General features: G+C 40.3%; 1 protein-coding gene across 4 annotated transcripts in view; it reads right to left on the bottom strand.

The window, feature by feature from the left end:
• The window catches only part of MKLN1 (muskelin 1), a 97,681-nt gene that overhangs the window by 39,299 nt on the left and 45,542 nt on the right, over positions 1-12,840 (bottom strand). For all 4 annotated transcript variants that reach the window (XR_010069604.1, XM_063323693.1, XM_063323696.1 and 1 more), the window contains one exon: positions 7,969-8,081. Coding sequence is in view for 3 of the 4 variants with exons in the window: in XM_063323693.1 (XP_063179763.1) it covers positions 7,969-8,081 (113 nt within the window). In the remaining variant the exon portion in view is untranslated. The remainder of the gene's footprint in view (positions 1-7,968; positions 8,082-12,840) is intronic.

Genomic DNA, 12,840 nt, shown 5'->3' with positions numbered 1-12,840 from the left:
CTTTGTTGCACATCAACTGCTCAGCTTTGCTTTCAGTAACACTGATGAAATGTAACAGATGACCCACCACAGAACCAGAGCTTTCACCAGCTCTGAGAGATGGGCCCTCAGGACAACATCCCTCGTGTGCCGAATTTAACTAACCCCATTAACAATTGCAGGATGTTGAATGAGGTCATTTTCTCATGCATCGTAAGTTCACGCTGTCCTCTCATTACCAGTAACAATGGCTAGTGAAGGTCCAGCCAAGAGAGATTTTTCCACAGATGCAAACTATTCAGCTTCGCTACAGTCACACTTGCAGACCAACAGGCTGAAAAAAATTTAACTAGTCATTTATGGACTGTTTAGCCACAAAGATGAGGACGCAGAAAGGCTGGAATTTATGAAGTAGTCTGGATTTTTTTTTTAATTAATTGTCCTTGAAAAGCTGGTGATAGATAAACATGACATTATAAGGCTAAATACTTTGACAGCCACAGGCCCTTGGATGTTTCTGAGAAGGTGAAGACAGTCTCAAACAGATTACAAAGGAGTAGTTTTTACCCAGAGGTGTTCGAAAGTCATAAAAGTGGCTGTATAGGTTTTTCCCTCAGGCCAACCCATGGCTATGAGATTGCCATCTCCGAGATACAGTTTAATACAGACTTCCTCTGTTAGGTATTATAGCAACAAGAAATATGGCAAGAGAAAAAATTCATATATCAGAACAGAATATTTCTGGCTCTGAAAAAAAGCAGAACTGTGGGAACTGCCATGCTTTCTTTTAAACTGAGTGACAGATGAGGAAAGACGTAGCTTCTGAAATTTTTGTTTAAATCACCTTTCATCTATTCTAAGAACATAATTTAGTTACCCAGCTGCAGGAACCACATCAATTACCACTGGAAGCGCAGCACACAGCTCATCTCTGCTGTGTCATGGTTTCAGAAACAAGCCATCTCCAATTTTCCCATAATCTACGTAGAGGAAAATCAGCCAAGAAACAGTACATGTATTTTTCACTGGAGGTCTGTGAAGCACCACGCTAAACCCTTCTCTTCTACATTAAGAAGGGTAAGCATAAAGCATGGCAGCAAACACGTGTGGAGGAGCTTTTAAAGACAGAGCACAGGAAGTAAAGCACGCATGGGACAATGCGAGGACTAGAACCCAACAGCTCCTCAGTCCCAGGGTCAGTAAAATCTCCATCACGTACCTGCCCTGGAAATTTCATGGATTAAGTCCTATCAAACATACTAAGCTCTTTCAGGCCTGAGAACTCAACATGTCAATGTATTATCCATTCTGCCAGTATATGCTCTCGAGACAGCCCAGAAAGCTTAAGTCCTAATTACATCCAAAACCTGGTGACAGAAATACATTTATTAGTAGCAGCAAGGTCTACAAAAACTTAGTATGTTTTCAAGCATGTAATTACCCAGAAAATTTAGCTAAGGATTTCTCTATGATGCTACTTGAGAATGCTTCCCTTATGTCACCATACTGGGATAACTCATATGTCTTTAGGGATTTCTCTATTTGTACAGCTTGAGGAGTGTTAATGTAACAGAAGTCTTTCACAGCCGAGCTGAAATAAGAGACTACTCCACTCCCAGGGCCAAGTTGACTGGTGTATGAAGCTACTTTCACCTTGCTGGCAAGAGAATAAGCTTTCCTCCCACCTTCTACCCTCACATACTCTCCTGTTTCTTTATAAATGCCTTTTTCCTTATGCATTCAGTGTGAAATACAGGGTTCAAGGGATTCCAGCTGGCTCTTGTCTTACAGGTGCATATTTCTGTCTTTAAAATCCAAGGGGATATAAATCAGCTTTCCTTATACCAATACCCATCGCTTCACTAAATCGTACCTGAAAATTGTGTAATGCAGTTGAATAATGTGTCATCTTCCCTTAGATGCAGTCACAGCCACCCTAGCGTGTCTCTGTGTACTGTCTCATCTGCAATTTACAGAGAACTGGATGATGCAATAACTTCCCAATAAAGTCAGATAAGTAAAATAAAGCTGCATTCCAGATCAGAGATCAGAGCAGTAAGCTCATCATAAGCTAGCGCTGAAGTGGTGATTTTTATCAGAACATAAATGCCACAAGTCAACTATGCACGATGCACTACTTCAAGGTGTTAAAGTAGTTTACAAGCTGCACCCTTTGCAACCGAAGGCTTTCTGATGGCTTGAAAAATCTACGTATAATCAGAAGACTGGCACGAACAAGCTCCAGGACTGCGTGCATAAGGCATTTACTTAAGTATTCCCTTCTCTACAAGACTGACTTCAATACCAATGTGTGGAAGAAAGGGATCTCCACACATTGAAACATCTGGTGTTAGGAATAACTGAAGTTTGGCTGCTTTTCTGAACTTTTTTCATGCTGGAAACAAGAACTACAGGCACCTAGTGATGGAATTGAATAACTTAAAAACCAGAGCTGTTTTAAAATATAGATGATCTTTTCTTTTTAAAAAAAGTCAAAGTTAAAAAAGACAAACAAACAAGGCTTAAGAGGACAGAGCTCCTTAGGCATACAAGGCAGCATAAGACAAAATAGAAGTTACCTTTAAAAGATCAAAACCTTTTCAAAAAAAGTTTATTTTTAAAAATATATAGGTATCAAAGTAGTCCTCCCTCAATTGGGTCTTTTGGGTTTAGGCTGGCTGTGTGGAAATCACTGGAGAAGTTAGTCAGGCATATCTGAAAGTCCCTCTCTAACATTTTAGAGAAAGAATACTGGCTAGAACAGTTTAAAGCCATTATGCTACTAAGCAGGGAGCAAAATAGAAGATTAGCATGCGATATTTAGGATCAGCCTAGAACACTTTTCATTTGGTTCACTTTAGCATCTGCCTTCTTTGTCCCTACTTTTGTAGGCATTTACGCTATTTAGGAAGTTGGCTCAGAGGTGTATCTGTGGTATCCAAGTTTCTGTTGCAGGCTTTTGGGGACAGCTGCTTTCTCCCTATGTGCTTTTGTGGCACCAGGCATCTTGTACAACTGAGCATCTGTACAACTGGAACTATACAGAAGTAGGACATGGCAGATTCTGTATATTAGATCTCAAAGTCCATAAACATCACAGAATTTGAAACAAAAAACCCCTCAAGTTACTCCAAGTGTCTTCCAAACTACATCACCATCTGTGGAGAGGAGTCAATGTTTGAGACTAGTTCAATTCCTACACTTAAAACAGCATAGGGTAAAAAGCTTTACAGAGATAAGCTTGCATATTTCTGCATCACACACACAAAAAAAAAATTAGTCATAGGTGTCACAAACTCTTAGAAATGCATGAGATGCTTGTATGACATTGGGAGCTTTGGGTAAATTCATCCATGTCAACAAACAAAGAAATGCATGCAGACACCAAAGAAAATTTAACTGGAAATACAATAGCAGATGAAATTCACCTTGTCTGTCACTATTGTGAGATCCTTCTACACTTGTCAGCTCTTACTTTCAGTAACCTGGAAAAGCACTTGCTGTTTGCAGCAAACTGTCACCTTACAATACACCGAATTTCTAAATCACTTTGAACCTACTGAACAGCAGGCACTTGTTGACCCACGTTTTCCTTCATTGTGAGAAACAATTTATGCTCTCAGCCAGTTAACCCGTGACAAGACCTTCACTTCTACTTAAGCACCTTTGGCAAAAAATGCTTTAAAAGTTTCTGAGAAACACGGTGTCACCAAAACCTAACCCATTTATGCAATTTCCACGTCCTTCACAGAGCTGATTTGTGAGCAGGATTTTCCTCTAAAAAAGCCAGAATGAGGATGAGTCAACACACCATATTTACAAATATGCACTACAGAAGCTACCGATTCATGCAGTAACACACTGTTTGAATGAGATGCTCCATCTCTTCTCATGTATCTAGGAAATACTGAACCAAGGTACAGGAATACTTGTGACATACAAAATATGCCAACTCTCATGCTGCTTTACTCTCATTTATCAAATCTCCAGAGGCATCAACATCCCTCAGCATTTTGATCCTATTTAAAAAGCCACATAAATATCAATTTACACCAAGCAAAGTCTTTCCTACAGCTCACTTAAACTGTCCTCCTGTACTGAATTTCACTAAATTGGCCTTCAAAAGAGAAAGCTGCTGCTTGGAAACTAGAAATATTAAACACAGAAACATACACGTTAAGTTTCTCTATTAATTGACACTGGCCTAGGATCAAAATGCCCAAGGAATGATAAGGTTTGTTTTTTCAAAGCTATTTATTCCCAAATCCTGAAAAAGTCTACTGATCTACAACCACTAATAAACCCTGGAGACAACAGCATTTGTCAGAACATTCCACTTGGTTCAGGGTATAAACCTTTAAAGGCTCTTAGGCTTCACATGTTTTGGCTGTGCCTTGTGCCAACTGATTCGTAGAGCTATTGCGTACTCAAGCACTCCACAGAGAGGACAGAAGTTGTGGGTGCTTTTGAGAGGTCATGAGCTGCTCCGTGGTGTGTCTCCTTGGAAGGATGCAGGTTAGGAGGAAGAGGATTTGATACGGACTGCAGGAGCCTTGCCGGATCCATACACTGAAGGGATGGTCACAAAATCACAGAACTATAGGGGTTGGAAGGGACCTCTGGAGATCATCTAGTCCAATCCCCCTGCCAGAGCAGGGTCACCTACAGCAGGTTGCAAAGGAAGCGTCCAAGCGGGTTTGGAATGTCTCCAGAGACGGAGACTCCACCACCTCTCTGGGCAACCTGTGCCAGGGCTCTGCCACCCTCACAGGAAAGAAGTTCCTCCTCATGTTGAGATGGAATGTCCTATGCCCAAGTTTGTGCCCGTTACCTCTTGTCCTGTTGCTGGGCACCACTGACAAGAGCCTGGCCCTATCCTCCTGACACACACCCTTTAAGTATCTATAAGCATTGATAATATCCCCTTCAGTCCTCTTTTTTCCAGACTAAAAAGACCCAAGTCCCTCAGCCCTTCTCCACAAAAGAGACGGTGGGGAAGGCCTAACCGAGGTCTGTTTGTCCATCAGCAGCTGTGGTATGTACACTGGAGGTTCATCCCAATGCTGCAAGCAGGTCCTCTAGACCCCCTTTCTAAGACTGTAAGTCATCGGCTACTCCAGCAGCGCCGTGAGCATTTTTTTCCTGGCATAAAAAGGACTACAGAAAATTAGCTTTGGTAGTCTAACTGTTAAAAATCACAAATGTAAATTCAGGTGACAGACATTTCTCCAGCACACTGGAAAATAAACAGCAGCAACAGAGTTTATTAAAAAGGTCACACAGTTTTCATAACACAATGCCAACGGGAAGACGATGATGATCTGGCGTTGCAACAGAAACTACCAGTCGCTTTACCCCAAAGGCATTACTGCGTGTTACCCCTATGACAACGTTGAATAAGATGCAACTTTTACCATATTCTGCTCTTGTCCAAGCTTAATTATTGAGTGGCTATTTAACCACTGTCACAGATTAATTCGAACAAAAGAGCTAGAAGCAGAACAAGCACAATACAATACAAAAACAAGACTAAGTTCTACTGGAATCTACTCTGGATATTTTTTAAAATTCCATGTCAACAGACATTTCCTTTTCGCAAATTGTTTGTGAACAGTTGATGTCCCTATTAGAGAAACATCTGGAGTCTTTGTTTTTGAATTTACTTCTCAACATTTGAGATTGACCTTTTCATTTCTAAATCAGGTTTTATCCAGATCTCTTTAGAAAAAAAACAACAAACAAAACAAAAAACAACACTGCTGGTTTGCAAGTACAGCAGACGCCTGTTCACTGTACCTCAGTAAGTCACCAAAACCCTGGCCTATGTCTTGGCAGACCTTCTTCTGAACTCCACTGCAGACTATATCCATGCAGACAGTCCTTCTACAACTCCATTTCTGAAACCACACACATTTGTTCGCATGTTTCTCTATTAAGTACGTCTCTTCTTCAAAATTCCCCATACATTCAACTCATTCTTTTTTTTTTTTCTTTTTAATTCCCTTATTTTGCTTCCTCTCAGACCAAGACCCTTCCCATCTTCCATTTGAATTTCCTGACCTTCCATTGCACTTGGTAATTTTTTTTTCCTCCAAAATCCCTTTATAGCCACTTTATTGTATGAAGTCACAACTCTTATACTGCGTCTCCTACGCAGCCCTCCTTTGCATATCCCTTCTTTCTTCCACCCCAGCATTACCCTGCTAGAGTCAAGCATGAGGAACTAGAAGAGAAAACATATGCTGCACCTGGCACAGCTGACGCCTTGCATCCCAGCGAGGCCTCCCAAGCTCTACAGAAGCTCAACTGGACAAGGCAGGATCCCAGCAAGAAAGGAAATGAATCCCTTAAACACCAGAACTACCCACACTGGTTTGTGCAGGAAGAAAACACAGTGACTCCTTTTTGACAGGAGGGCCCTGTTTCGTTGCATCCTGAGTTAGACAAAAGTACACACTAAGTGGCTATAAATCTAGAAGAAAAGTGAAAGAAGAGACAGTTACAATTGTGGTGCCTCCTTTTCTATCACTGTTCTTCACTTTCCCAACCTCCTTATAAAGGGAGACAAAGGAAAGGAAGGTCTACCTGCTTATCTTTACCATACAGTCGATAAGAGAGATGAGTCCCAGTTTCCCCTTGGTATTATGTCACATACACACCCCTCCTTGTCTTAAGGAGGTTACCTGTCGGGTAAACAGTGAGAAAAAGAGTAAAACCCCAAGGTTCAACACACACAGAAGCAACACAAGCGCAGCCTACAGAACTGGACCCCAGAAGACTAAATCCAGCTTCAGCATCATATTATTAAACATACGAGTAGCCGTGAACAGTGATGAAAAGAGTAGAGTAAAAAGAAACAACTTGCAATAAGAGGAAAAAACCCCACAGTTTACAAGGATATAAAATGTAAGGACAATTTTACCTTTATACTGCTCTATTATGATAGATACTAGAATATCGCATTCAGTTTTGTTATTGCCCATTTTGTAAAGGATGTTAGAAACAGTAAGTGCATGACACGCACAGAGATTTGAAGGCTACGGGAAGTGCCTTACTGTGAGATTTTTTTTCAGCTCAGGTTATTTGTCCTACTTGATTACAACTTCTCAACAACTCTGCCAGGAAAAAAGGGCAATATTAAAGTGTTATTTAATCTGGTACGGAAGGTCACAAAATAAGCTATGACAAGAAACTGGAAAAATACAAATGGGAAATAAGATGTTTTTATACTTTTTTCAAATAGTTGGGGAAATCAACTCCTGAATTTATCAAAAAGTCATGGAATCTCAAACTTTTCATACCTTCAAAAGGCTGCACGAATTTCCTGAAGTTATGCTCTGACAAACAAGTAATGGACTCAAAACACAAGCGCCACACAGAAGCTTAACATTTCACAGCATACAGTAAAATGAATTACACAAGCCAAAGGTCTTGGACTTTTTTTGTGTTACCTCCTATAACCCAAGCTACATTCATTTCAGAGGTTTCATACGTCAAATACTGAGCAAAACAGGCCAAGGAAAATGGCTCAAATGAATACCACGAAAGCTCTCGGGATTGCGTGGCCTCTGGCAGTTACCCCTGTCCTCTAGATTTCCGTCTGTTAGTTGTCCATTTCTATTCACATTTTCTACAGAAGCTAAAAAAACAAACAATTTTTTTCTGGAGCTCAACACCAGCATCAGGTCCGAAATGTTTATTAGTCAGTCTGGTTGTTCGGCCCTATCAAATTATTTAACTCATGGTTCTACTCATTGAACTGATTTTTGGCCCATCGGCCTGCTCTTGAGAAATAAACCTTTCCCCTTCAAATTCATATCCATCTCACATTTTCCCAATGTAAGCATATCCAAAGTCTTCAGAACTGGAAGGTCTGAGTTTTGTGGCTCTCACTGCACACTACACATCAATACAAGCACTTCAGAAACATGGCATTTTTCTGTGCAACAACTCAAACATCATTAACAATATGAATGTTGCAGAACTTACCTCTTTCTCGGTATCCCTGGATATACAGGTCCACTGGTTTTCCTTCACACTATATGCCCAGAAGTCAGCCAGATCCTGAGTTCCATCCCAGCCACCAAACAAATAAACAGTTTCTATTAAATAAAAAAAAAAGGAAGAACATGTTATTTTTAAGACAAGAATGCCTTCAAACAGGCTAATACCTACAAAACACCTGTGGCAAACAGACAGACTCAGAAGGGAAACTGAAACCAATTCTTAATTAAAGCACCACACCTCTTTGAATGGAACCAGTCACCAGGACAAAGAAATGGGGTTTGGTTTAATAATGGGAACATTTAGGATTGATAGACAGCCAATTCTCAAGGAGTCATTTCCTATTTCTACATATAGATAAGAGGCAATCAAATCCACAGCCTTCTGATTAAAATTCAAGAAAGATAAATCAACAATATTTAACATTTTAGATACTGTGCATTTTAGGCTGTCAATGATATCTCTGCTTGCACCCCATTTGGTGGAGGATTTATAGATTAGAAAGGCTTCTGAGACAGCAGCAAAGCTTTGCTGTTGAGTCCATCCCTAAGAAAGAAAAATGTACTTCAATGATGAGATCCTCTTCAAGGGAAACGCCTTGCATAAAGTAACTTACCTGATGCTGCAAAAGCAAGTAAGTAGAAGAGTTACAGATTTAAGTCAGTGTTTCAGGCCCATCGTTGAGAGCCTGTTACCTTAAACCCACAACCGCTCCCTGAACAGCAAGTTCAAAAGGCTTCTCAGACCTGCTGATAAAACTAGATGAAGCCTCTGAACATGGGAAGTATTTAAGGAAGAAGTCTCTGTTTTGACATGGAGAGATAACTAAGCTGCTCCCACTACAGAAACATCACTATCTGGTGTCATATGCTAAAAATACTTCATTTTTAGACTGCATTAAAACACAACACAAAGCCAAGTCCAAGAACAAGCCACTGAAGACTTGTAGAGCTTTGAAAAACTCCTTTAAAATCCACAAACCAGTTCTATTATGGAGGTAATGGCCAATTTTTAATCCAACACCAATTAAAGAGCAGAGTTAGAAGTGTGATTATAAAATGGGAATAGTCCCTGACCCTTACCTACCATCAGGATAGTGGTCATCACCATGGAAAGGTTACCCTGGTTCATTAACTTTAATTACCCTTCCTCCTGGACTCAGGGCTCCCAGTGTTCCCTGCAAAGAGCAGGTCCCTTTGTGCGCATAAATTCTCACAGCTCACAAAACCCACATTACCACAACAGCTTCATTGATAGCCGAGAAAAATAAAAGATTTGGCACCAGCTAAGTATCCTATTGGGGCCTTGCCAAAACGTCATGCCTGCCTGTAAAGGCTTTGTGGTCTCAGATGAAATTTAATAGCAAACCTGAATGAATCCGATGAAAACTCAAGATTTTGAAAGTTACCTAAATCCAAGCTGACAGAATTAAATGGCATGTAAGCACTGAAAGAAGAATACGATCATACAGCTAGTGTGAGCTGCGAGCATCCCCAGAGTCCAGGAGTAACTGTGATAACACAAGTGTACACAAACACCATGCCAAACTTATTTTTCATCTTGATGTAAAACTGTAGCTCAGACGAAAGAAAGGCTCCATCACTATCTAGACTCAGAATTACTATAATTTTTTAGTCTTATTGCAGAACTATACACATATTTTTGTAAGAAGTTTCTGGATTTTTAAAGGGTCACTTCTTAATACATAAATGCGTCTGTTGCTAGTAATGTCAAGAAAACAGTTTCTCATAGTTCTTCTAAAGTTTGTAATTGTTCTCCCATGATGTAAGGAAAAATCAGTTTGCGTTTGGGTTTTTTTTTGTCGTTGGCTTTTTGGGTTTTTTTTCTTTAAAAAGTTGAACTCCACTCCGTTCCCCAACCAGCATCACACCTTCTGCTCTATTTCTCAATTCAGATTTTGTGGGCAGGGTTATTTTTTTCATCCTGCATGCAGGACAGACCCAGGACACATGCCCAGCACTCCCAGGCATTGCCACATAAACAACATTATGAAAAAATACTCAAAGAAGAGGGCAGATACAGAGAAGAGACCACCAACTTCCAGGCAGCAGGAGTAGGAAGCTTGAAGGGAGCACAGTAACCTCACATCAATATAACTATTTCTATTGTAGCAGCACTAGGGAACTCAGGATACATCTTGCTCCGGCAGAGGGAAGGATTCTTCCTTTGTATCAGAGCAATATGTAACACAGCACTATTGATGCTGCTTTATTCAAGCAAGTCTCTATTCTACTTTAGGAAGAGAGCAGAAGAATTTTCAAACCTACCTGCAAGGCAACAAGGAAAACATGAAAGGAGTTATATTTATCCTAAGCTTTTACCAGCTACATTTAGGGAGTCAAATTTCTCCTCCAGCATCTTAACCTTACCTCCTCTACGTTTATTTTGAATACAAATTCAACACTTTGAATTAAATATGTTCTGTTAATATTTCTAAGCTGCTTGCTCAGTTAAAAATGCTTCTATAATGTCTGAATTCTTTCCTTCCCTTACTCTCTGGAAGACTAGAAAGTGCCAGAGCATTCCTTAAAGTATTAGAGAACATACGCTCCCAAAAATTAATGTTTCCTGTCAACCTCTCCTTCAGTTCTATTTTTCAGAAGACTACAGAAAGCAGCCTTTCCGATCCCTGCTAAATACCCAAATTCTGCAAGCTGAACAAAACCAGCACCCTAATCATCTCCTCCTACATGATATGCTCCAGCCCTCAATTGCCTTGGTGGCCCTTCCCGGGGCTCACTTTCAGATTGTCACCATCCTTATTGAACCAGAGATGCCAAACTGGGCACAGTACTCCAGATGTGGCCTCAAATACCAAATACAGGGACATCAACACTCCCCGTAACTTGCTGGCCTTACTTCTGCTAATGCAGCCTAGCAGGAGGTTGGCCTTCGTCACCACAAGGGCACATTGCTGACGCACATTCAGCTGTTTACCACCTTGCAAATCTTCTTTCCACGGAGTCAGTACCCAGCCTATACTATCAAACACAGCTGTAAGATCTCAGGATCAGGACTCTGCATTTGTCTCAGCTAAACCTCACAAGTTCGGGGTCCCTTTGACTCACAGTCCTATTCTCTAGTTCATCAACCACTGCCCTCCCAATTTGCTACCATCCCAAACTTGCTGAGGGTGTATTTGAGAATCAGTGTCCCTAGAACTAAGAAGGGCTCATCACAGAAGTAAAAAAATCTAAACGTAAGATATCTCAAAAGCCTTCTACAAAAAGACGTCACTTCCGTACATAGTAACCATAGATTTAGTTATCTGCAATCAGCATTGTCCACTTTGTAAGGACCGCTTAGAGCACAACTATAAAGCCAGACCTTAAATTTTCACACCACTCAGTTTCTGAATCACAGTTCAGTGTCGATAGTGGCTGGCTGTAAGTTTTTTCAGGCTAGGGCCAGTCTGGGTAGGCATACAGCCTTCCTCTCGAATGTGAAAGCACTGTGAAGTTGAGTCACCTCCAGGATTCAGCAGCTGTTTGTGTTCCAGAGCTTAGAAGCCATCTGTGTTTTGTTTCAGAGATCTCTTCATCTTGTACACAAGTCCTGTCTTTAAATATCTTATGGGTAGCAGTGTTTTCCTCAGGCAAAACAGCATCCTTCTTCATGTCTGCTGCTCTCACTTCATCTTTTTCATCTTTCTATGCTGCTTTTGAACCAGTCCCATTATTTCCACTGTGTTGCCCACGTATACTATGGGCACACTGTGCCCACTGCTCCAAATCTCCCACTGTTCCCAGCCTACAGATTTCTTCTCACTTATCTAATACAATGAAGTAAATAGAATTCCTTTCCTACAAAACGAAAAGCAAAATAACGTACAACCAAAATTACTGAGTAGTTTCACTTCAGTGAGTAAACAGAGGTAACACATCAATAAAGACCATTTCACTAATATTTTCCTTCAAAAAAATGTTTCACTTGCCAAAGAGAAGACAAACAGAGACAAAAAAAATAATCATGCTCGTTGCTTAGCTATTATTTCTAAAAACAGGCTCGTCAGAAAGCTTTATCTAAATGAAATAAAAGATCAACATTTAAACCAGGATATATCACAAAAGATTATTTTTTTTAATAGAATTATTTCTATGTAGTCTACAATTCTGTTACCAAAATAAATTCCATGGCTTTATGGACTACACTGTCATTCACACAAAATTGTGTCTGCGCTATAAAAGCGGAGATCGATTCCACCTTAACTATGGAATTATAAACCAAGTCTCAAAAACATGGTACACATATTCCTCTAAAGTACTGATGTTATTCCTTAAAACTTGAATTTGGCAATTCACTTACCCATTCCCACTTTCTTCCAGAATAAGCACTGGTATTTCAAAATGCATGCCATATCTGAATTATAAAAAGGCCTGAGAGGGCATAATCAAAGTTATGTTAATGAAGGCAACAGTGCTAGATGCCTACATCCTCATCCAAAACTGCATTAGGGCTTAATGCATCTGGGAACACAGTACTACAGACAAGCTTTTGTTTTACTGCTTGAGTATTTTACCAGGGCCTATATAAAGAGCAGCATAGCTTTCCATGACTGATATTCAGTGCACTTAACACAGTTCTTGCGTAATTTTGGGGTTGTTTTCACTTTTGGTGTTTTGGGGATACTTTTGTTTTCATCTGTGCACCTGGGCTGAGACTCCCCTTGCTTTTCTAGAAAAGTGCAGAGAACTCCCCAGCTCCCCACACAGAGAACTACGCAAGACATGCACCTTGCAGGAAAAAGCAGAAATAACATAAGCTTTCTGTCTTCATTTACAGTCTAAAGCTTTAAAGTACATAACAGTAGTTTCCAACTATAACCGGGAATGCCTC

Source organism: Chroicocephalus ridibundus, chromosome 1 (assembly GCF_963924245.1).
Source record: "Chroicocephalus ridibundus chromosome 1, bChrRid1.1, whole genome shotgun sequence".
Lineage (NCBI taxonomy): Eukaryota > Metazoa > Chordata > Aves > Charadriiformes > Laridae > Chroicocephalus > Chroicocephalus ridibundus.
The sequence above is the reverse complement of the archived record's forward strand: the minus strand, read 5'-3'. Positions and strand labels throughout refer to the sequence as shown.